The sequence below is a fragment of the Hemicordylus capensis genome, chromosome 2 (genome assembly GCF_027244095.1).
Source record: "Hemicordylus capensis ecotype Gifberg chromosome 2, rHemCap1.1.pri, whole genome shotgun sequence".
Classification (NCBI taxonomy): domain Eukaryota; kingdom Metazoa; phylum Chordata; class Lepidosauria; order Squamata; family Cordylidae; genus Hemicordylus; species Hemicordylus capensis.
The window spans coordinates 186,299,365-186,325,243 of NC_069658.1; the positions used below are offsets into that span (position 1 = coordinate 186,299,365).

General features: G+C 46.5%; 1 protein-coding gene across 2 annotated transcripts in view; it reads left to right on the forward strand.

Annotated features, from left to right (window-relative positions):
* The window catches only part of FAM120C (family with sequence similarity 120C), a 61,798-nt gene that overhangs the window by 23,459 nt on the left and 12,460 nt on the right, over positions 1–25,879 (forward strand). For both annotated transcript variants that reach the window (XM_053295661.1, XM_053295660.1), the window contains exons 10-15: positions 1,003–1,252; positions 2,258–2,372; positions 10,847–11,056; positions 11,456–11,657; positions 12,124–12,262; positions 19,718–19,775. In XM_053295661.1, coding sequence (XP_053151636.1) covers positions 1,003–1,252; positions 2,258–2,372; positions 10,847–11,056; positions 11,456–11,657; positions 12,124–12,262; positions 19,718–19,775 — 974 coding nt within the window. The remainder of the gene's footprint in view (positions 1–1,002; positions 1,253–2,257; positions 2,373–10,846; positions 11,057–11,455; positions 11,658–12,123; positions 12,263–19,717; positions 19,776–25,879) is intronic.

Sequence of the window (25,879 nt, forward strand, 5' to 3'; positions counted from 1 at the left end):
ACTATCTATTAACCAGTGTCCATCGCCACATTTGTGACAGCAAAGTCCATATTTTAATTGTGCCAATTTTTTGTCTGTCTTTCTTGAATCTCCTGCCAGTCAGTTTCATTGCATGGATGGCTCCAAGTTCTAATATTATGGAAGAGGGGAAAGAAATTCTTTCCGTCCTTTCTCTTCATTCCATGCATCATCTCTCATGTCCTATTTCCCCCACCCCCGCATTGTCTTTTTTCTAAACTAAAAGTCTGCAAAGGCTTTACCCTTTCTTTCAGGCACGCGCTTCAACCCCTTGATCATTTTGGTTGCCCTTTTCTCCTCCTCTTTGAAATGGAGAAACTAGAATTGTATATAATATTCCAGATGTGGCTGCACTGTAGATTAATATAAAGGCATTAGAATACTGGCTGACTTTATTTTCAGCCCAGTCTCTGATAAGACTATGTTTGCAATTTTCCTTTCCACTTACTTGACATTTTCATTTATCTATTCACCAAAATCCCAAGATAGTTTTCTTAGTTGGTTACAGCCAAATCAGATCCTATCAGCGTACATGTGAATTTGGGGTCAGTACATACATCATGGGTGGCTAGCCTGTGTCCTGGATATTACATGTGGCACTGTCACCAGTTAGTGGCACACCCAGGCAGGGCTCTTACAACAAGGACAGGCCTGCATGCTTGCACACAGTGCTCCAGCTTACTCTCTGGCTCATTGGACCAGAGACAAAATCATTCCAAAGCACCAGGAAGAGTTGGGAGACTCTTAAGTTTGGACTGGACTGGCACTGTCTGAGACTTGTGTTTTGGTACACACTTGCTGAAGAGATTTTCAATCTCATTGTTCTGTACGGGACAATGACAATAAAGACTTATCGTATTATTGGCCACCACTGATATGCACCACCCTGCTTTTGCAGACCCTTACTTCAAATGGGTTTGGACCATAACACTGTGCAAGTGATTTGGTCTTCTGATCAGGTGGACACTGCCCTTTCCTCCACAGCTCCTCCTGTCATCATCAAGGAATGGTCAGCATACAAGGGGAAATCCCCCCAGACTCCAGAACTGGTCTCAGCTCTTGCTTTTTGGGAGTGGACTTGCCCCAACCTCAAGAAGCTGTGGCTGGGCAAAGCGGTGGAGGATAAGAACCGACGCATGAGAGCATTCCTGGCCTGTATGAAATCGGACACACCTGGTATGCTCAACCCTGCCAACGTCCCCACACATCTGCTGCTCATGTGCTGTGTGCTACGGTGAGTGGGTTGGGAGTAGGGGACATCAATAGATACACAATGACAGAAAGGTGGGGAAGTCCAATATGGTGCAAACCAGTGGTCTGGATTGGACATTACATTGAGCCAGAATGGAATCCTGGTTTTGAACAGCATCCTGTCCCCCACCTCATCATGCATGAGGGGAGAGAGGCTTTTAATCTTGATCCTGGATTAGAATAAGCCTAGATCTGTTGTGATATCCATTGGTTGATTCTGGCTTATAAACCAGGCTCTGTAGTTGGGATACAATCTTGGCTCCATGTGACACCTGAACTAGGCTGGCATTTATGATAGAATCCAAATTTTGAGCTTCAGCTCTTCCTTGGGGAAATAATTGTATGAAGACAGACCCACTCATGGGTACGTAAACTCCAGCTCTCTTTGTTTACATATGCCAGGAAAGGGTCTATTTTTGTACAAAAATAAATTCCATGAGACTCAAAGTTTCTGGATCCTTTTATAAACATTGGTTTGTGTCATTTTGGATTTTTCTCTTTCTGATATGTTTATCTATTGTTGTAGAATAAACAACGGAGTAACACTTGAAAGCAAATTATCCAGGCTTGCTGGCCAGTCTGACTTTGGGATGGACCTAAACATGGTGGTATATGATATCTTGACTGAGATGTGAGCATATGGAAGCTGTTGTTTAAATAATTGGCTATTGTTGGGGTGGTGCCACCTGTATAGAGGTGTGTGCATGTGTATGCTGTAGTATCCCTTGATTTAAGGCTCAAAAATTTCCTGTTAATTGAATGTCTGCCTGTTTTGAGTTTATTGAAAAGCAGAAGCATTTTCAATTAAAAAAAGCAAAACTTCATCAAAACGTTTGAAACTCTCTTCCTATTCCAAGGTGCATTAAAGTTAAAAAAAAATTAAGTGTCCCTTGACTTTCTTTTCCTCTTAATGTGTGGTGGAGCAACTCGGTTGTCTTACATATTCTGTCTATTTTTGTTGATTCTGGGTTTTGTTTGTTTTGTTAAGGTACATGATACAGTGGCCTGGGGGACGGATCCTGCACAGACATGAGTTGGATGCCTTTCTGGCCCAGGCTGTGTCTGCTCAGCTGTATGAACCAGATCAGCTTCAAGAACTGAAAGTAGGGGTCAGATCCAACAATATTTGTACCTAAAGGAATAAGGAGGGGGAGTAAAGTTTACTAGGCTAGAGTTAGTGGGCTGAGGAAGGGAAGTTTCTAATACTGTTGACATTTTAATCTGTGAGAGAGGAATTCCTCCTGCACGTTCACATGCATGAAATCAGGTTTTTGGTGTGGATGTGCTTCTCTGTCCACACATCGATGCTGCCATTCACTCATCCACCTTGTCTCCTCTTGCTATCACACTGCTCTTGTCTGTCTGTCTACACACACACACACACACACACACACACACACACACACACACACACACTCTCCCTCCCTCCCTCAGATTTGGGTCTCTGTTCTCAAAAACAACAAATGAGGAGATTAACCTGTGTCTGGGCCACTCCAGATTATAGGTGGGGGCTCTTATGATTGAATGCTCCTGCTTCCCCATCTAATACATTTCTTTGCACATAGAGAAATATGTTGGAGAGAAGAGTTCTAGCTTAATATTCTGGCTTTCTCTTTGGTATCCTAATTCTCTGCTGCTGCAGTCCAAGGGTGTCTCACATGTGGGTTATGCTCCTCCATGTGACTCCAGAGGCAGGACTATGTAAATTAAGGCTGGGAGAAGCATGATTCCTCCAGTTATTTTAGTCTTGTGTGGTTCTAAGGCAGCTTCTTCTCAGCTTATCCCAGCTTCTAGGTTTTTTTCCTTTTCTTTTAGGCTCTCTTGCTTTTTCTCCCTTCTTTTTCTGTTTCCCCATTTTCCTCTAATTTTTCCCTATACGTGTAACAAAACAAAACTCCTGCTTGCCTTTATACTTCCATTTCTCCCTCTGTGCCTCCGCTTGTTTCCTGTTTATCCGCTGCATGGAAAGAACCGCCAGGGTGCTCCACGCGAGGGTACCGAAGGGCAAACAACAAGGCCTTCCAGAGGCCATTAGAGCAGCCAGGAACCTGCCCCTGAGGTCCCATTCCCTGGCCTGCTCAGCGCAGCTCCTTGGAATGCTCAGCCCCTGCCAAACAGCTGGCGCATGGCATTTGGGAGCAAGAGAGGGCGCTAGCTGCCATTTTTGAGGGCAGGGAATGGCCCAGACATCGACCTTGCTGCTGCTTCCTGCCAGCCCTCTGGACAACCTGCCTTCCATAGCTGCAGCCCCGCTACCCCCACACGCTCCAAGAAATCTGGCGGAGCAGGGCACGCAGAGGAACGCTGACACCCAGAAGTCCCAGCTGTGGTCTCCACCAGCAGCCAGAAGCCCCAGAGGAAAACGGGGGCTCAAAAGACAGTGGTGGTGCCCAAAGGCACAGGAGCGGGCCCAGTGCCGTCCAGAGCTGCAACAACACGCACAGTACTGACTAGGAGTGTAGCGACAGCAGCAACTTCCCATCTGGTGAGCCTGGCCCAAGTTGGGCTTTCTGTTTCTTCTACTTCCCCCGCCCCAGGTCCCTTGAGGGCATCCATACTCGCCCAACCTACCCTACTGAGTGAAGCCTTCTCCCAGATGCCAGGAGATATGCCATCTGCCTGGGGCATGTGGTTTGGGGACTTGCTGGCAAGCTCATTTGAAAGATATGACCAACTAAGGTCGAAAAAGAGAAAGTGGTCCAAGCGGGCTTCCTCCTCCTCTACTGCTTCTTCAGTCTCAGAGGCACCAGCCCCTAAAAAAGCAAAGAAAAAGCGAAAACATGTTAAGAAAGCCAAAAAGGAGAGGTCTAAGTCATAACAGAGGGATAAGAGTGTGTATTTCTCTGAACACTCTGACCCAGGCTCCCACAACCCCAGAGGCCCACTTCCTAGGGAGATGGGAGAATTCCCAGCCTCACCCCCTCAAAGACCTCCAGAAAAAAACCCAGGCAACCCAGTCCCCGTTATTCCACTTGATGAAGAACCCACCTCACCAGAAAATCCAGATCTCCCGACAGACCGTTTGTGGGGAGGTGATCCTGATCAACCAAGAGAGGAGGGAGAATGGTCGGTTGGTGAAGAACCTGAGAGCTCAGAAGCACCACACAAACCTTTTCAGTCCATAGACTTGGCTTCGCTCATGGCAAAGATGGTGCACCCCCTGGGGCTAAATTCCCCTGCATCTCAGGAATCCCAGCCACTGAGTAAAGGTGCACTGGTATTCCTAGGTTCAAAGCCAAGTAATATGCCCCTGCCAATTCCTAAAAAATTTGTGGAAGCGGCAAAAAGTGCATGGACAGTTTCCACCTCCTCAGAAAGGGCTAATACTATAGCAAACAAGCTGTATGCATTCCAACAAGGTGGCGGGCGGGGAGGGTGGGTATGATTTTCCAACACATACCCCACAGATGCCCCCGTTGTGGCTATGATCTCTGGTTCAGTCCTGACTCGGGATAGGGAGTCTGCCCTAAAAGATCCTGCAGACAAACGTGTGGAGGGGGCCATGAAACGGGCACAGCATTATCAGTGAGAGCCACTACAGCTGCCTCTATCATAGCTAGAGTGTCGTCAGTCTGGCTAGATGACTTGATTCAGGAACCTCCCTCTGACCCAATTAGGTTGAGGGAAACACTTTTAAAGTTGCAAAAGGCACAAGCCTTTATGGTGGATGCTACACTTGACTCCGATTTGCATCCCGGGTGGGCACTGCCTCTGGTGGGCTGATGCAATTTATGGCTGAAATACTGGCAGGTGGATGCGGCCTCCAAAACTAACCTTACTGCTGTTCCCTTTGATTGGGAAAAATTGTTTGGGGATGAAGCCCTAAAAGACATCTTAGTGCATAATGGCTTATACCAACCAATAATTAGGGATTCATATACAGGTGAAACTCGAAAAATTAGAATATCGTGCAAAAGTTCATTCATTTCAGTAATGCAAATTAAAAGGTGAAACTGATATATATGAGATAGACGCATTACATGCAAAGCGAGAGAAGTCAAGCCTTAATTTGTTATAATTGTGATGATCATGGCATACAGCTCATGAGAACCCCAAATCCACAATCCCAGAAAATTAGAATATTACATGAAACCAATAAAACAAGCATTGTAAATAGAACAATATCGGACCTCTGGAAAGTATAAGCATGCATATGTATTCAGTATTGGTTTGGACCCCTTTTGCAGCAATTACTGCCTCAATGCGGCGTGGCATGGATGCTGTCAGCCTGTGGCACTGCTGAGGTGTTATGGAAGACCAGGATGCTTCAATAGCGGCCTTCAGCTCTTCTGCATTGTTTGGTCTCATGTCTCTCATCCTTCTCTTGGCAATGCCCCATAGATTCTCTATGGGGTTCAGGTCAGGTGAGTTTGCTGGCCAATCAAGCACAGTAATCCCATGGTCATTGAACCAGGTTTTGGTACTTTTGGCAGTGTGGGCAGGTGCCAAGTCCTGCTGGAAAATGAAGTCAGCATCCCCATACAGCTCGTCTGCGGAAGGAAGCATGAAGTGCTCCAAAATCTCCTGATAGACGGCTGCGTTGACCCTGGACTTAATGAAGCACATTGGACCAACACCAGCAGATGACATGGCTCCCCAAATCAACACAGACTGTGGAAACGTCACACTGGACTTCAAGCATCTTGCATTGTGTGCCTCTCCATTCTTCCTCCAGACTCTGGGTCCTTGGTTTCCAAATGAGATGCAAAAGTTGCTCTCATCAGAAAAGAGGACTTTGGACCACTGAGCAACAGACCAGTCCTTTTTTTCTTGAGCCCAGGTAAGACGCTTCTGATGTCGTTTGTTGTTCAGGAGCGGCTTGACAAGAGGAATACGACATTTGAAGCCCATGTCCAGGATCCGTCTGTGTGTGGTGGCTCTTGATGCACTAACTCCAGCCTCAGTCCACTCCTTGTGAAAGTCCCCAACATTTTGAATGGCCTTTTCCTGACAATCCTCTCCAGACTGCGGTCATCCCTGCTGCTTGTGCACCTTTTTCTTCCACACTTTTCCCTTCTACATAACTTTCTATTAATGTGCTTTGATACAGCACTTTGGGAACATCCAACTTCTTTTGCAATTACCTTTTGAGGCTTTCCCTCCTTATGGAGGGTGTCAATGATGGTTTTCTGCACAACTGTCAAGTCAGCAGTCTTTCCCATGATTGTGATTCCTAATGAACCAGACTGAGAGACCATTTAAAGGCTCAGGAACCCTTTGCAGGTGTTATGGATTGATTAGCTGATTGGAGTGGGACACCTGGAGCCTAGACTGTTGAACCTTTTCACAATATTCTAATTTTCTGGGATTGTGGATTTGGGGTTCTCATGAGCTGTACGCCATGATCATCACAATTATAACAAATTAAGGCTTGACTTCTCTCGCTTTGCATGTAATGCGTCTATCTCATATATCAGTTTCACCTTTTAATTTGCATTACTGAAATTAATGAACTTTTGCACGATATTCTAATTTTTTGAGTTTCACCTGTACCAGCTCAAGGTACATTCAAGGTGTATAGAGTCTAGGATTGGCTTTAATTCCTGAGAGTTTACTATACATGTGCATAGTTTACTATACATGTGCATGGGATTTATTTAGGTCTTTTGTGTGTTCATCTTTTCTTACCTCACAATTCAAACTGGTAGGTAGCAACCAATGTGATGGAAGGGCACTCTTAGGTTGAAATTTCATCTTTTTCTGGTCTTCAACAACTAATTGTTACAGAGTTACACAATTTTGCTTCCAGATTTGAGAAACAAATGAACCATTTATGCTCTCTTTTTTTCTGAACATTGATCAGTCACAACAAGAACCTGGGTATGACCTACATGATCTGTCTGAAGAAGACTTTCGATCTAATCTGTCTGGAGAAAAATCAGCCAATTTGGAAAAGTCTCTGCCCTTGTTTACTACTGGATCAGAAGAAATGCTTTCTTTACATAACAAGGAGTTGAAGTCTTTCCTTTTTCAGGCCATGGCTTTTCTTACTCACAGGTTTCTTAGCTCTAGCTCCAGACAAGACGGCGAAAGGATTATTTTTCTGGATACCAAGATAATACTAAGAGATCTGAATTCCCTACTCTAAGTGATTTTTTGCAAAATGATATGATTCTTCTCTTAAGACCAAGATTTAAGTTCACATGGTCAGTGGCGTTTTGGCTTGAGGTTATTCTGGAAGTTTTAGATGCTAACTTTTTCTGAGGGAAAATGGTTGGCATTATTCCTGGTTGGGAAAAGAATAAATTCAGTTGGCTTTCTGCATATATGTTTTAGGCCCAAAAGATACCTAAATTTATCTTAATTCTGAGATAGCCAAGTATCTAGATAATTGACTTTTAATTTGAAACTTTACTTTTAGAGTTTAATGGTCTTTTCACTTATTTTACTTACCAATATTATAGCATGTTTTTACTTATTTTTAGTAATGAGTTTGACTATCGGATAATGTAATCAATATCTCTGTTTCCTTTCCATTTTGCTTTCTTGAATACTTTACTGTTTATTCCTCATTGTATAATTATTTTGGATGTTTTTGTCTGTTTTCTCTATACTTCCCTATTTTACTGATTCTTGTATGAGGGTTTTTCTTTAGTAGGAGGGTTTTTCTCTTATACTTAATAGACGTATTTTCATTACTTTATTATTTGGGAGTTTGGCGACATGATGGCTTTGTAATTCTTGATGTCATTCTGTAATACCATATGCAATCAAGGTAACTTGGGAATTCTGGATTTAATCATGTTTTTATTTTAACTTCTTATTAAAATAAATAAATTCTTCAAAAAAGAAAGAGACATCTTGGTCAAAAAAGGGTCAAAAAAGGTCATGCCATCCTCATCATGGAAGCAGGACCTGCCACCACAGGTGGTGGCATTTTCAGTCCTTTCATCCCTTTAGAATCACCCCTTGGAGCAGGGGATTCTGGTCACAGCGCTCCTACTGGGGCAGATCTAGATCGGCCAGACAGAATTTTGCTAGTGGGGCATTGAATCCGCATGGAATCCTGAGGTCGATTGCAGAAGCACTGCAACACTTAGACCTGCTCTCCTCTCTAGACCTCAAGGAGGCGTACCTGCACATACCTATACACCAAAGCAACCGCCACTTGCTCCATTTCCTCTATGCAGGAGTCTGTTACCAGTACAGAGCTTTCCCATTCGGCCTCTCTTCAGCCTCACGCATATTTACAAAGATCCTATCTCCGGTGATTGTGCATCTCCGCCTCCAAGTTGTGATGATTTATGCTTTTTTGGATGATCTTCTCAAAAATGTCTCCGTCAACACAGACGGCCCAATGGGACCTACAGTCTACTCTACAAGTGCTCGAGAATCACGGCTTCCTGATCAATAGGGAAAAGAGTCCGTTGAACCCAGCACAACAACTTCTAAACCTGGGGGTCCTCAGACACACAACAAGACAAATTGTTCCTGCCAGCAGAACGCCGGCGCACATTGGAGGCCAAGGTATGCCAAGCTCTGGTAAAGAGGTCGCTTCCCCTTCTCTCCGTCTCCAGGCTGCTGGGTCTGATGGTGGCAAGTTTGGAGTCAGTTCCATGGGCACGCTTCCACCTGAGGCCCCTTCAATGGTTCCTGCTGCCCTCCACCCAGAGATAGCAGTAAAGTCCAGCAGACAGGTGACCCTGACTCAGCCAGTTCTACAGTCCCGGCATTGGTGGGTCACTGTCGCACATCTCCCATTGGAAAAGAATCCCTAGACCCACCAAGGGTCATTGTGACTGTGGATGCCAGCAAGAGAGGCTGGGGAGCCCATTGTCTCCAGCAGTCGGCCCAAGGCAGGTGGTCAGAGGAGCATCAGCACAGCATCAACTGACTGGAGCTCAGGGCAATCTGCATGACTTCGGGAGTTCCAGTCCGTCTGTCTCCACCGCCACGTTCTCATACACACAGACAACCTCACAGCCAAGGCACACACAAATTGTCATGGTGGAACCCAGTCAAGATCTCTGCAGGCAGAGGCAGTCCTGCTGTTTCTGTGGGCAGAACAACATGTAGTATCTCTGGCAGCCCATCACGTGCAGGGGGGCCTAAACATGGTGGCAGACTGGCTCAGAGATAGATATAGATATAAAAAAAACATACTAAGCGCATTAGGTCTACTGAATTCCTTTTTGTTTTTATGATAAAAATGCACCATGAGCCAGGCTGTCACTCCTGCCACCTTGGCTAGATGGCTAAAGGCATGCATAGCTTTAGCTTATGAGTCCCAGAACCTCAGGGCACCCACTAAAGTGTTTGCCCACTCTCCTAGGGCTGCAGCTACATGGAGGGCATTTTCTACGAATGCCCCTGTACAGGACATTTGCAGGGCAGTAATCTGGCGAGTATCGTCTACCTTTACTAAATACTATAAGTTGGATACCTTTGCCTCTGCCTAAGCAGCTTTTCAGAGGTGAGTCCTCCACCGGGTTCTCCCTTCAGAGTAGGCACAGGGCTCCCTCCCTGGTTGGACTAGGGCTGTGGTATGTCCCCACACGTGAGACACCCTTGGACTGCAGCAGCAGAGAATGGAGCATTGGTTACTCACCATGAATGCTTCTTCTTGCTGCTGCATCCAAGGGCGTCCCGACACACCCTGCAGCGCCGGTACTACTTTATAGGGATCCACTGAAGGTACTACTTTTTTCTTTGATCTGCTCCTGCACATTAAAAAGACTTTCCCTCTTTTCCATAGATAGTTCCAGTTAGCTTGAACTCGTTTGTCCTTGAAGTAAAGTTGTGCCACTGAATAAGTGTCAACTCCTGGCGACAACAGAGCCTTGTGGATTTCTTTGGTAGATTACAGGAGGGGTTTACCATTGCAATCTCCTGTGCAGTATGAGATGATGCCTTTCAGCATCTTCCTATATCGCTACTGCCCAATATAGGTGTTTCCCATAGTCTGGGAAACATACCAGCAGGGATTTGAACCAGCAACCTCTTGCTCCCTAGGCAAGTTACTTCCCCTCTGCACCATTAGGTGGCTTATCATTTGTTACCAGTAGTTTAAGTAATCTTTCTTCGTAGAAGTATTCCTCACCTCTAGGCCTAAAAGAACTGGAGGGGTCATGCTCCTCCCAGCCTTAAAAAAGCCTAACCTAATTTACATAGTCCTGGCTATAGAGTCACATGGAGGAGCATAACCCACACGTGAGACGCTCTTGGATGCAGTAGCAAAAAGCCTTCATGGTGAGTAACCAATGCTCCATTCTTTTTTGTTCAAGGCATTTTTTTTTTTTAAATCAAGGGACATTCGATCATATGAAACATCTGTCATTTTGAAGTGGTACAGTCCAGGCACAGGTTTACCTCCTCATCTACCATGTTATGAGCACAGGATCCAAATTTGGTAACTATGTGCATACAAGGTTCATCTACATTCATTATATTGGTTTGCTTTAGCTTTTGAGCACAAGAGTTTGATTTAGAGTGAGTGGTAGTGAATGTGAACAGATAAAGTTGGGCAGAGAATATTGGCACAGTTCAGGAGCCATAACTAAGGCCTGAATTGCAAAGCTGTGGTTAGTTACTAATATATGAATTTCTTGAAGGCCAAAGTATGTTGCCTATGTTGCAGATTGAGAAACTGGATCCCCGGGGAGTTCAGCTGGCTGCTCTGTTTATGAGCGGGGTGGACACAGCCCTCTTTGCCAACGATGCTTGTGGGCAACCTGTGCCCTGGGAACACTGTTGCCCGTGGATCTACTTTGATGGGAAGCTCTTCCAGAGCAAGCTAATCAAAGCCACTCGGGAGAAGGCACCTCTCATAGACCTCTGTGATGGACAGGTGAGCACTGGCATCCCTGGAAGAGAACTGATACATAGTCGTTGATCCTTTCTCAGTTGCAGCTTTGGCAGCAGTCTTCGACTCAATGCCATGCTTAGTTGTTCTTATGCCTGGAGCAACTTCCCAGTTCTATATGCACCTGCTCCCGTCCTACAGCCAACCACAGGGTTAGTTTGAGGGGTTGTGGACCTCGTGAGGCTATTGCTGCTGAAATTCCAAAATCTTTGGTGGCGGTGGCTGCTGCTGCTGCTCAGAAGCTTTTGTGCAATCAGCAGACCTGATGGTTTGACACAGGTACAAGGATATGTGGGCAAGTGATGAGCTCATGGACTGACACTTCCATAACCACTTTGGTTCTCTCTCCCTCCCCACTTCCTCTCCCCTCCACCCGCTCTGCAGACTGAGCAGGTGTCCAAAGTAGAGAAGATGAGGCAGAGTATCCTGGAAGGCATCAACCTCAACCGTCAGGCTCCACCTCCTCTGCTCCCACCTCCACCCTTTATGTCATCTATGGCCCCACCCTTTTACCCAATGCCTTTCTACCATCGCACAATTGGCTCTGTTCAGCCACCAGCTCCTGGGAGGACCAGAGGCTTCACAGGTGAGTGACTATGTTCTTAGTTGCTTTTACTATAACTTGTTGCCAGTGAGCTCCTGCAAATGTAGATTGAGAGTTATACCCTAACCCTAGTCACCTTCATGTTTTTCTTTTTTTTAATGCTTAGAGAATACTCTTTTTCACGTTCAGCTGAGCAGTTTCCTACTGACAACTGCCAGTGGTATGGTCCAAGAACAATTTTGCTGCCTTATCTGCTTTTTGTATGCATTACTACTTAGGTAGTGATTTCTGTGTAGTTCAAGCTAGGACTATTCTTCTCATCCATTATGCAGATTCTTCATGCTTGTTTTTCCATAGTGTGTGTGCGTGCATGTGTACACGCAATGTCTCTTTCCCCCCCAACCTGTGACTTTTGGATCTAAAACTCTGGGATAGATGACCAGATCAGTTACCAATCTTTCTCCAGCCCATTCTGCATTGTGTTTTACTGAATTTTCCCTTTTTCTAGGACTCCATCCTATCCCACCACAAGGAGGCAAACTGGAGATTGCTGGCATGGTGGTGGGCCAGTGGGCTGGGAGCAAACCTTCCCGTGGACAGGGCTCCTTTGGTATGCAAGTGGTGTCAGTTGGAGGCCCAGGGAAAGGGTAAGTACCACTGGAAGTGTAGCTGTTATCATAAGGGTTCCCACCCCATCCCATCTCCTGTTGCCTCATGTTCAGGAGGGTTTCCTCATTTGAGAAAGTTGGCAAGCCCTCTGGTTGCAGCAAGGAATGGCATGACCAGTAAGGTGGGTACAACTGAAGGCAAGTGCTTAAGTTCCCTTTTAAAAATGATTTCAGCAAGGTTATTACAAATTTAAAAATTAAGTATGTCATTTGCTTCCTCTGCTGCTGGATGAGGACATCTCACGTGGGTTATCCTTCCCATATGCTCCAGCGAGGACAAATCAATTAAGGAAAGCCTTTAAGAGGCTGGGAAGGATAGCCTCTCCCAGTTCAGTTTGTCTTGCATCAGCTCAAGAGGAGGTTTCCTTTGCCTATAGCTAAGTTTCCCCCTCTAATTGTTTGTTAGTTTTTCCCCCTCTTACCAGCCTGTCCTTGCTCATACCTTCTTGAACTTCCCTTCTTGCTCTCCACTCCCTCTCCAGTGTATTCCTCCTTTGCTGACCTTTAAATTTTTTTTTAAAGCCTTTCTCCCCTCTTCTCCTCCCTACCTCCAATAGAGCATTTGGGGGAGCAATGTGCAGCACGTATTTATGCCGAAGGGGAAGAAGACCGGCTGGTGTGCAGCTGGCTGGTGGGCCTCAGCACCAGTAGGTGCTGGTGCATACTACTAGTTCTGGCCCACTGCAGACCTCTGGGTCCTCACTGGAGCTGAGGAATGTATGGTGGAGTACTGACGCCAGGGAAGGGCCCTTAGGTCACCTCCTGGGAGATGACAGGCGAGGTAAGCGCAAGAAGCCCCAGACACCAACGCTGAGGAAGGCTAGCCCTGGCTCTGAGAGTGTCCCTGTGTCCCTCGGACTGACGCCAGAGGCTCTCGCAAGGACCAAAAGTGCTTCATACGACACCTCCCAAAAGCTGGATGGAGCGCTTTCACCAACACTACGAGGGCCAGGAAACAGGCAGGAAACAAGGAGCGTACAGGAGCGATCTTCCATTGCAGCTCCCAGCTCCTTCAGTTCCACCGGCACTGCCCTCCCCTTCTGAGATTCCAGGCCAACTGCCCGGCAGTAATACTGGGAATCCGCCAGCGCCAGAATGTTCCAGACAACCCTGATCTGGAAGCAGATTCAAGGGGAAAAGGGGAATGGTCTGATGACCAAGCAACTGAACCTCCTTCACAATCATGCAGACTATTCCTATCTGATGACTTGTCCCATCTGTTTCATAAGGCCATACTTACACTGGGGCTACAGCAAGTGCAATCACAAGAACAACCAGTTCCCTCAAGGGAGGCCCTAGTGTTTCCTACTAGTGCAGCGCATGAGCTATTATTTTCCCCTGAGGCCTTTTCTGAGACAGTGAAACACGAATGGCAGTCCCCATCTGCTTCTAAAAAGACTGCCCCACTGGTGAATACATTTTACAGATTTATTCCTCACAGCCTCAGCCATGTTTCAGATTCCTCCGGTCAATGCTCCCATAGCGGCTTTGACCTCAGGCAATATTTTACCTCATGATGAGGACTCCACACTGAAGGACCCTACAGAGAAAAACCTGGAATCCCAGCTGAAAAGGCATGATTCTGTCTTTCTCTCCATGCCTCCACAGCAGCATCCATTATCGCATGTGCATCACTCCTCTGGGCAGATCAGCTTCTGCAAACACCACCAACAGACGCACTCAGCCAGAGACAGACCCTACTTAAAATCCAGAAGGCCCAAGCCTTCATAGCATATGCCACACTGGACGCGGTAAGATTTGCTTCACAATCCACTGCATCCATGGTGGCAAAATGTGCGTTATAGTTGAAGCACTGGCACCTTGATGTAGCATCCAGAAGCTCTTTGGAAATGAGGTGCTACAAGAAGTCCTTGTAGAAACCAAGGACAACAAAAAGACATTCCCATCAGCTCCACACAGGGAGGACAGGTGCCCACAACGGAAATTGTATCAACCCTTTCATCCCTTTTATTCCAATTTTTAGCACAGCGAAAGAGATACAAGACAGCAATGCCTTAACTAGAACAGAAAATGCACCTTTACCAGAACCAGCAACCAACCCAGGCAGCAGTTTGTTCAACAGCCCAAACCCAGACAAGTCTCTGACTCGTCACCTCAGGGCGTGGGAGGTTGATGGTCCTGCTTATTCCATGCCTCGGAGGCCTCCATCTCAAACAAGTGGGATCTGGACATCATTCTCCACCAGTGTGTTCTAATTTTTTTCATCTGTGTGTGGAATGAGTTTCGTTCTGGGTGGCAGTATCAAAGCAGTGTGTGCGCACATGCATTCAGAGTGGGGCCTTCCTGATTCAACCTAAGCAGGATCCAAAATTAACTGATTGGACATTTAAAAAAGTGTGAGTGCATGCACACACGCACAGCTTAGAGGGAACACTGTTATCCACAGATGCAAAATAGAGTTGACTGCCCACCCTAACGACTTCTTCCTCCCCATGCCTCATTTCCAGTCCCACAAGAAACACAAAGACCTTCTCCTTGCCATATACCACCTAGAGCCAGTACCAGTTGACCAGCAGGGCAAGAGCATTTACTCTATTTTGTTTACTGTGCCCTAAGGGCCGTCTTCAACCTAAAATTCCTCAACAAATGGGTGAAATGGCAGAAATTGAGCATAGAGCATAGATTCCTCTTCATTGTGGAAGCACTATATTTGGACCACTTGGCCTTGGTGGACTTAGCAGAAGCATACTTGCACATACTTAACCACCCAACCAGCTGGCACCTACTCCAATTCAAATATGCCAGACAACACTATCAATACAACACCTTACCATTCAGGCTCTCCGTGGCCCTGAGGATATTCACCAAAGTCCTGGCACCCTTGATGATGCACCCCCGGCTTCAAAAGATAAGAATATTTGCATTCTTGGACGACCTCTTGATCCAGTCCCTATCCAAAGCAACAGCAAAATCAGACCTACAAGTCACTTTTCACACACTCACAGAACATGGTTTCCTTGTCAAGATGAAGAGTCACTTGCAATCCTCAACTCAGATACCTAGGGGTGCTGATAGACACTCAGCACCTAGACAACTCAGCACCTAGGGTTGCTGATAGACACTATTCAGGATTCCCTGTTCCTGTCATAGGACCACATCATAAAGTTACAGGACCAAATACAACAGATCTCAACAAAGCACAAGGTTCCACTCCTCATGTTGGCACAACATGGTGGTGTCGTTGGAAGCACTACCATGGGTGTTTTCATCTCTGACCACTGCAGTGGCTCTTCTTGTCACACCAGAAGGTGATTGCACAGTGCAAACAAAAGTTCAACTATCAACAACAGTCCCAGAGTCTCTGCAATGGCGGGTCCACCCACTTCACCTTTCATAAGGCAAGCCGTTGCTGGATCCTCCCAGGATAATAGTTACACCAGTCTGTCAGGTTGGGGAGCACACTGCCTGCAACACTCTATGCAAGGAAAATGGTCACCACAGGAGCTCCGCCACAACATAAATTGGCTAGAATTGAGAGCCATCCATCTAGCACTCCAGGCATTCCACTCACTTCTCCTATGCTACCATGTGCTGATCAGGACCAACAACACCATTTCACTGTGGGTTAAATCCTGTATTACCTTGCCATATGAAAGCCAGCACCTGCCTACACCTTTCAGGTTGACTTCATTCCATGAAAGCTACTTCCACTGCATTCTCTGCGAACGCACCTTTTGGAGGAGATCTGCAGAGTGGCCACATGGTCATCTCAGTTCACGTTACTAGACACTACAAACTGGACGTCCATAGGTCCTTTCAAGCCACTTTCAGCAGACATGTCCTACAACATGTCCTTCTGCCCCAGTAGCCGATGGTGCCCCCACCTGGGTCTTTTTCAATTCTGGCATGTTCCACATGAGATGTCTTTACATGGGACAGCAGCATTGGTTACTTACCATGAAGGATTATTCTTGTTGCTGAATTTGAGGACATCTCGACCCACCCATCCAGGTGTCCATGGCTCCTGGTGTCATGTATTCCTATTGTGTCTTATCTGTCCGTGTACCTTCTTTGCTGACCTTGACTTGGCTAAATTGAACTTGGAGAGGCTATCCTTCCCAGCCTCTTAAAGGCTTTCCTTAATTGATTTGTTCTGCCCTCTGGAGCATGGGAAGGATAACCCGCGTGAGATGTCCTCAAATCCAGCAGCAAGAAGAAGCCTTCATGGTAAATGACCTATGCTCCTTTTTAACAGATTGATTAATAAACCTTTAGCTTTTGAGAGGGGAAAGAGAGTCTGGGATAGCTTAATCATTTAATATTTTAAAAAGTTACAAATCATAGTTGGAAGAAAGGGCCATATTGGATGTTATTCATTCCTTGTTATAGTAAGATACCAGCACCATAATAATTTCAATCTCACTGATTAAAATTGCCCTCCCCTGATTAACAGGCCAAGGCTTTAGTTGGCTGAGCTACTGATAAAACTGCTTAAAGTCATAGAAGTGCATCACATTGTTTCCAGTGTGCTTGTTCCCTGGCTGTTTCAGGAGGGGAATTGGATTCAGGGTTTTAGAAGTGAACTTCTTTGAATATTTCAGCATAATCTTAAGAATAACCAACATTTGTCTTGATGTATTGATGATCTGTGCAGTCTGGCTGTGGAGGAACAGCTCTCTGTCCCTCCTAATTTTTCCCCACTGCCACCAAGTAGGCTTTTTTGTATGGCTGAGTCCACTGCAACAGCCCTTCAAAAATTACCAAAACTCTAGTACTGTGGGAAGGCTTTATAGGTGTGGGGTGGAGACAAGCCTCCCATTTTTATATAACCAGAAACTTTACTGGTGGGGTGGGGGGAGATTGGTTCAATTAAAACATTTCTTTTACAGCAACAAAACTCAAAACACTTACTTACAGAGCAGCTCAGGGGAAAATAAAAAGCTGGACAAATGCAATCACTACCTGGCTCTATACTAGTGCCTACTCCTCTGTCCTCTGTACTTGCTTCCTTCAGCTTTTGTCTTGCTGGGCAGTCTCTTGATCTGGTTACAGCACAGGTCTGGGGCTCAATTCAGCCTGGCTCTTCCTTTTTTTCCAGTGATTTCAGCTAGGCTGCTTCTCTTCTTGCTGACTGCTCACACTTGACTCCTCTAGACTCTGACTTTCTTCTGTAACCTCTAGCCAGTGTTCTCTCTATTTTTTTTTTCATCTGTGTGCAGAATGAGTTTTGTTCTGGGCGGCAGTATCAAGACAGTGTGTGCACACATGCATTCAGAGTGGGATCTAAAATTAACTGAGCACACATCAAGAAATGTGTGAGCATGCGCACTCATTGGAGGGAACACTGCCTTCAGCTCTGCCTCTCTCCAGCAGACTCTCCTCACTCTCTGACTCTCCCTATATATGCCCCAACAGTTTCTCAACCAAGCCAATCGGAACAACAAAAATTCCCTCTCTTTTTAGCCTACTTTCCAGTAGACTTATGAGATATCCCGGCTCTGTGTGTGTGCATCCGTGTGTCCCCCTCCCCGCCCCCACCCATCAACTTCACAACGCCGAGACCAATATGAACCAAATCGGGTACAGTTGTAGGAACACGTCAACGGCATAGTTTGTGATGATGTCATCCATCCCAATAAAAGATGGCGGGCACCTGAATTTTTGAGGCGCAAGTGGGCTAACTTGTGAACTGCCTAACCAATCTGAACCAAATCTGCTACAGCTGTAGGGACACATAGGGATGCCCTAATGGCATGGTATGTGATTATGTCATCCACTCCAATTCAAAATGGTGGCTGCGCGAACATCTGAGGCGTGGGTGGGCTAATTTGTGAACTGCCTAACCCATTTGAAATAAATTGGGTACAGTTGCAGTGAGTGACACACAGGAACACCTCAATGGCATAGTTTGATGTTGTCATCCACACCGATTCAAGATTGCAAACACATAAACTTTTGAGGTAACTTGTAAACCGCTTATTTGATTTGAGCCAAACTTGCTACAGCTGTATGGACACATAGGAATGCCCTAATGGTGTGTTTTGTGATGTCATCCACCCCGATCCAAGATGGCGGACACATGAACATTTGAGGAACCAAATTTAGTCCAGTTGTAGAGACAGTGAAAGGAAAGTAGGCTGATTAGTTCTTACTAGAATAACTTGCTTAAAATCTCTTTTCCTTTCAAAAATCAACTGTCAAGCTACAGGAAAACCCAGAATCAACTTTTGATCCTGCACCTTCTTCATGCATAGGGATTTGCAAGCACAGAAATCCTATTTACAATAATGCAGAGGTTTTAGGAATATAATATAATACAAGCTGACCTGGCGCAGACCATCTGCGCCCCTAGTTCTCCCTGTCTCCTTCCCCACTCTCAGCCCCAGTTTGTTGTCCCCCCACTCCCCCGCTTCAACCCCAGCCACCACTTCCTCTTGGCGGCTGGCGCTTTCTCTAGCCGTCGCTTACTCGGCGGCCGGCACCACCTCTTCCTCTCGCTGGCCACTCGCCTTCCTCTCCCCCCCCACTCATGAAATCTTGCGAGAGCTGCCACGCATGAGATTAGCCATGGGTATGTCTTAGAAAATTATATATCTATTTATTTTATATATCTATTTATATTTACAAAAAGAAGAGATTTGGGGATATTAAAACACTTTACAATACAGGGGATATTTACAGACGCCCTAGAGGTCTAGGCCTCACTTCTCCACACTGGCCAATACATCCACAGAAGTTCCAAATGTTCAGTATTTTTACTAGCCTGCTTGTCCCTGTTTACTTGTACCAGTTTGTAAAGCTTCTCTGCTACTCATGTGGACATGATTCTGACCTGTCCCCCGGTGACAGAAGCTATTTACAAAGTCTAGATCAATATGTTAGTTGATCTTCACTATTTTTCAAGCAGGGGCCACTTTGGTAAGAAACTTTAAATGCAAGAGCCATAGTGTGGGATACCTTTGCACGGTGTTGCGCTTTGCCTAGGTTGGTCTGTCCCTAAGAGAAATGGAGCCACCTTTAGCCCCAGTGCCATTTTGGAAAGTGTGCACGGAGCACTGGGAAATGTGGTCCTTCCCAGGGTTTCTTTCTAGAGCTCTATAGAGAAAGTGCTGGGAAGGACCTCACTTTCCATTGCAGCATACTTCCCTTCCTAAATGGTGCTGGGACTCGAGAGGGCTCCATTTCTCTTAAAGGCCCGCACCAGGGCTGGCCAAAGCTCAGCACTACACCATGGCAGCAGTAGCCTTTGAGTAGTGCTGGGGCTGTGCTGTGCTGTGCAGAATATTCCACAGATTGAAGATTCACACAGGCCTAATAAACAATTCAGTGCTAGGATCAATTGAAGCTGCCACTGGCTCTCAGGCCTTGCAAGAACACTGTTCGTCTTAGCTGTTGTAATAATAATTACTCTTGTTATGATGACTCTCTCCCCTTACACTAGTAAACTTGCACTTTTGTTCTTTCTTTTTGCAGTCGTGGCCGTGATGGCTCTGGGAAAATCCCCAAAGGAAACAAGAAAGTGAACAAGCAAGTATGTGTGCCTGTCCTTTCTTTTCTCCTGTAGTTGCCTGTGTATTGTCCAAGTCTGTCTTCCTACACTGGGTGGCCCCCTTCTTATTTCTGCAGCCCTGTGTTTTCTCCTTACTTGTTGTCTGGCAGTGACCCAGGCTCTGAGTGCTCTCTGTTTTGGCTTCTATGGAACAGACTCAAAGGAACCATTGAAATGTCCAATGAATAGAATATTGCACTGCAAAATGGGGCTCCTGGAGATCTATCATTTCTGGGAAGGGAGTTTAGAGTTCACTTCTGGAGTTCTCTTCTTGGCCTGCTCATAAGTTACATTTTCCCAATCCAGGGCTGAGTTTTCTGTTAATAAAATTGGAGTGATATTTCAGGCCATATCAGTGGTAAAGCCTTTGGATATAGAGAACAGAAGGTTGCAGATAAGGGCATCTGTTTGTTTAGATATGGATCCCTGGCAATTAGTTTCTATTTGGGTCTGATTTTACACTGTGGATGGTAACAATAGGATTGGGCATTTGACCAGTCAATTTTACTAATGACAAAAACCAAAGTACATGTCTGCTTTCTAAAACTTTGATGAGGGATTTTTTAGAAACTTATTTAAAGTTAGTTTTGTGATTCCACATTAACAGTTAACCATTACATTAACTTTTTAAACATTTCTAGACCTGAATCTAATCCCTCACAGGTGCTTTACAGAGTAGACTGATACGCTGTTGACTCTTACCTGAAAGGTCATTTTCCTCAGTGATGGGGAATAAATCCTGAATACTGGGTAGATCCTCCCACCTGCTCAGACAAGGCCAATAGAAAACTTTACTTGCATCATATCCTGGGAGGAGCTATCAAGTGGATAGCTTCCAGTCTGATGCTCACAGCAGGACAAGCTCCAGTACATAAAAAGAGAATGAATGGATAAAAGAACAGAGAACAGTACAACAGTGAACAAGACCAACAATCCGAGATAAGGAAAAACGCTCAAGGAATGTGACTTGGAACTAGCACAACACCTAGAGGAGAACAGTCTCTCCCCCCACGCCCCGCGCCAGGGTGGATACACTCCCAACCACTGAGGAGAATGACCTTTCAGTAAATGTCAACTATCATTCTCCCTCAGTGGGGGAATATATCCTGGATACCGGGACCTGCCCACCCCCATCCCTATAGGGTGAGACACAAGGCTGATTTTTAGGTAGAGACATGAGCATTTGAAGGAGGTGTCCACCGAAGTCAATTGTATTTTGTAATGCCTAATGAATGCAGACAGCAAGGACCACATAGCCCTACAAATATCCACCAGGGGCACTAATATAGAAAGAGCGGCGGAGGTTGCAGCACGTCTAGTGGAATGAGCCATAATCCCCTTAGGAGGAGAAAGACCCTGGTTATAGCAGGCAAGAATGATACATTGACACATTCAGCATATTAAGGTGAAGTTGGAAATCTTTTGACCTAAGGAACAGTCTCTAAACAAAATGACAAAGGATTCAGAACACCTGAAGTATTTAGTGCATATCAAATAGACCCGAATTGCCCTATGTACATCCAGAGAGTGCCAAGTCTTCTCCATAGGAGAAGAGGGTCTGGGACAAAACGAAAGAAGCGTGTGCTCTTGCACTCTGTGAAATGGGAAACTCACCTTGGGAGTGAAAGTAGGATCCAGTCTAAGAAGAATATAGTCAGGATAGACCAGGCACAGCTCCTTGTGCATAGACAGTGCCCCCAGCTCTGACACCTTTCGTGCCAATGTGATAGAAATTAAGAAGGCAACCTTGTAAGTTAGTAATATAAGGGAAATTGAATGAATGGGTTCAAAGTGGCCCTTGGCAAGGGCCTGTAGAACCAGATTGAGGTCCCATGTGGAGAAGCTATGCACTGTGAGATTAGAAGCTTCCCTCAGGAAACTTTTGACAAGGTGAGAAGCAAGGCTGGAGGGTGCCATGGCAGGTCAGTACTGAGGAAATGGTGGCCACCTGGCATTTTAAAGTATTTGGGCGAAGACCCTTACTCAAGCCCTTTTGCAGAAAACATAACACATTGGAAATAGATGCCTCCATGGGAGAGATTGCCCAAGCCCTACAGTTAGTAAAGGCCTTCCAGGTGGTCGGATAGCCAGAACGTCTGAGGCACAACCACACATCTTCAGAAAATCCCGTTCAACCTCCAGCCAGAGAGTCTCATCCGTTCTGGTTCCAGATGGAAAACCGGCCCCTGGCTGAGCTAATGGGAATCCAAACCTAGGGCCAGCGGAGCCTCCCATGATAGCGCCATCAAATCCGTGAGATCCATGACTGGCTGCCCAAGCCATATGGCTAAGAGATTGCATGCCGGAGGGCTGAGCAACCACTCGGCCTGGCTGACCTGAGTCCTGCTCAGCCAGTCTGCTATGGTGTTTAATTCTCAATTTATGTGGTCTGTTGAACGGGAGATGACGTTTGTCTCTGCCCACATCAGAAGAGCTGCCTTGTACATGAGCGCCTTAGACCTTGTGCCGTCCTTGCAGTTGACATGTGCTTTGGCTGTTGTATTGTCTGTCTTGATTAGGATGTGACTGTGCTTTACTATGAGAATGAACTCCTGGAGTACCAGGTGGATTGTCCGCAACTCCAGCCAATTGATGCTTTATCGCTTTTCTTTCTCTGACCATTTCCCCTTGGCAATGAGATGTAGACAGTAGGATCCCCATCCCATGAGGCTGGCATCTGTGGTTGCTTGGATCTAAGATGTTGGAAGGAAATAGAGCCTTTGAGTTGTCTATTTCCTTCTGACATCTCAGGTCCAAGTAACCACAGATGCCAGCCAGCCTGACAGGGTAGGGAGCCTACTTGAGTTGTGGCAGGGGACGTCTTGAGCTATGGCAGGGGACATCCACCACGCAAGTGAGGCAATCACCACGGTGCAGTTTGCAACTGGATCTCTCCATTCCCTTGTCCTGCCATGGAAGGAGTGCCCATTGCAATTGGTGGGAGTAAAATCGAGCCCAGGGAACTAATCTGAAGGTGGATATTATGGAGCCTTGCAACTGTCTCAACTTCAGGAAGCTTGCCCTCAGGCAGTGCTGGAAAGCCCAGCAAGCCTGGACTATTTTCTGCCTTGGAGGGGAGGGTAGCAATGCCATCCCTGGTAGAGTGTTTATTGTGGCCCCAAGGTGTAAGATGCTGGTCTGGGGCACCAATGAGCTCTTCTGTGTATTGACTATGAAGCCATGATTCCGGAGGCCGAGAAGGGTGTCCCGAGAAGGGTGTCCTGAGGCTCTTTGATATAAAGGATGACCTGATCAAGATCTTGTCTAGATACGGATGGAGGTGAATCCCCCTGGTCCTTAAGTGTGCTACTAGTGCCACCAGAAGCTTGGTGAACACTCACAGGGCAGTCAAGAGACCAAAGGGAAGTGCCTGGTATTGAAAGTGAACCCTGTCATACACGAAGCACAAGTACTTTCTCTCCTGCAGATGAATCAGGACATCTAAATAGGCCTCCTTGAGATCTATTGATCTGAGAAGGTTCCCCTCCTGAATAGGCATTAGAATGGACTGGAGAGTCTCCATCCGGAAGCTGTTTCTCTTCGGAAAGTGGTTCACATAATTGAAGTCCAGAATGGCCTTCTGTTCTGCATTCTTTTTGGGAACGATGAACAGGATGGAGTACACTCCCTGTCCCTGTGATGGGACTGGTTTGACTGCCTGTATCTGTAAGAGATGCTGTATGGCCATGGACATCAATTTGTCTTTTGCTTTCAGTGAGGACTTGGGTCCAAGGAATGAACCTGCTTTGGGGGAGGGGACCTGAGATCCAGAAAGTACCCCTGTGCAATGGTCTGGATGACCCAAGCATCCGCGGAGGTCTGGCACCACTCGTGAGCAAATTCCTGCAGCGCCCCTGCCCCCAATAGGAACTGAGAGTCCTTGAGATTTGTTGTGCCTGAACCCTTGTTTGTTAGGGATAGTGTTTTGGGAGCTCTTGTTACTGTTGTTGTCCCAAAAGGAAAGTTGGGGGAGGGTGTGTGCACTTGAAGGGTGGAGGGAAAGGCCTGTCCTTTGGTCCTCCTTTGAAAAGGCCGAAGGCATCGCCTTTTTCTTGTCCTTTGTTTCCACAAGGACTGGTTCAAGAACTCCACCAAAGAGCTTTAAAGGCTGAATTGGCTAGATTGAGGTGTGACTTTTGTTCAGTTCTCTAGTTTTTTTACCAGAGGATTCGGTGCACGGAGACATCAGATGTCAGAGCCCTGGCTGAGAGCTGTGTGGCATTAAGGGAGGAGTTTGCCATAAAGGCTGCTGCCTTCCCCAGTTTGTTTAAACCCTTCTTGAGTTTGAGGGAGTTGTGTGGAACCAGGGGCAGAAGCTCCTTAATCCATAAGAAAGAAGACCTGGCAAAAATAGAACTTGCTATGGAGGCGCGCATGGGGATAGCTGTGGCCTCGTGGGACCTGCAGAGAGCCGCATCACATTTTTTATCTTCCAGGTTTTAAAAATGGTTCTCTCCATCTCTAGGTAAAATGGCCCCAGAGACCAGAGCAGTCAATAGGTGGCACCTTTAGTTCATAATAGCCCTAGAGGCCACATACTTCTTGAACAGTGGAGGAGGGCCTCCTGCTTCTGCCAGTTTGTCTTACTCAGCCTGGATTGCATTGGCGAAAAGTTGAGGGCAAGGAACCACTACTTCCTGAGCGTGAGCCATTGAGAGTACCTCCAGGTTCTGTGGAACTAGTATTGGTTGGAACTAGAGTAGTTCTCCAAATCTAAAATGTTACATGCCTTGTGTAGGAGAAGAGGAAAGTCACAAAAGGAGAAAAGGCGCTGAGAGGAAGATTGAGACGTATCCGCCTCATCTTCAGAGAGTTCCCCTTCCTCCCTGTCTGAAACTGAGTCCTCAGACTCCTGGTCTGGATCAGAATCCAGATGTGGATTAAGGGGAAGTGGGGACCTGGGATTAGGAGACTCATGGGGAGACAACACTGGAGGGAGCTGATTGCCTTGTGTGAGGCTTGAGCTCCCATCTTGGGGAGGAGCAACGGAATGAGAACCACGGGCCTTCCTGTCACATTTTTCAGAAGAGCTCCCCCTATCTATCAGGGGATTGGCAGGCACCGGCAGTGTTTCTCGCCCAGATGAATTGGCGGGAAGGGCTGGGGTTCACACCTTGCTGATCTCCTGTGCCACTAGTCTTCTGAGGAGGACCTGGATATGGTTAGGGATATGTTCTTCCACTTCCTCCTCCCCTTCTCCTTCTCCCCAATCAAGTTCACCCTCACTGGGTCCAGAAAGCAGACTCACTGCACTTTCACTCCCATGATGCATCTCCTGCAGTTTTGTTTGGGTCCTTGGATTGCATGTTGGGGGCGGCCCCTTTGGTAGGAGGGCCACGCAATCCTTGTTTGCTCAGCAGTGCCACCACGGAAAAGCTCTGGCTGGATGGGGAATGCGGCCTCTTCTGCTGAGGTGAGCTTTTTTCCTGAGCCTTATGGAGGGATCGGGTCCCTGCAGACTCGGAGGGAGTTGTGGTGGCAGTGGCTATGGCCTCTCTTCGTAAGCAGAGGCAGCCTATGAGTCCTCGGAGGGAGAAACCTCCCTCTTGCAGCTGCCCATGTGGGCAGCCATGCTCTTGTGGCCCTGTGTTGGAATGATCTGCTGCTCTGTGCAGCAGACAGAAAGTCAACCATGCCCGTCTCCTCTGATGCACAGCTAATCAACACTGGGGATGGCCGGGAAAACAAAAGCAAAAGCGAGCAAAAACCAAGCATCAAGCTTCTGCTGTGAGTGAGCAGGGTGAAGACTGGAAGCCAAGGGAGTAGCCCCTCGCAGGATATGATGCAAATAAAGTTTTCTGTTGGCCCTGTTTTTGAGTAAGTGGGAGGATCTACCCAGTATCCAGGATACACTCCCCCATTGAGGGAGAAAGCTAGATCACATGGAGGAGGGACACCGTTGTTCCTGCACCAAGCAAGGTGGACTCTTGGACAATCTTAGGCAGTGAACTGCCTAAGTGAACTGACAACTGTTCCTGTTTGGAGATGCCTTCAGTTTTAGGAGGTAGCCAGTAGAAGGAGCTTTTGCTCTGCTGTTAGTTTTGCCCTTTACAGTTGGGGACAAGAAGGCCTTGCTCTGGCTTTGC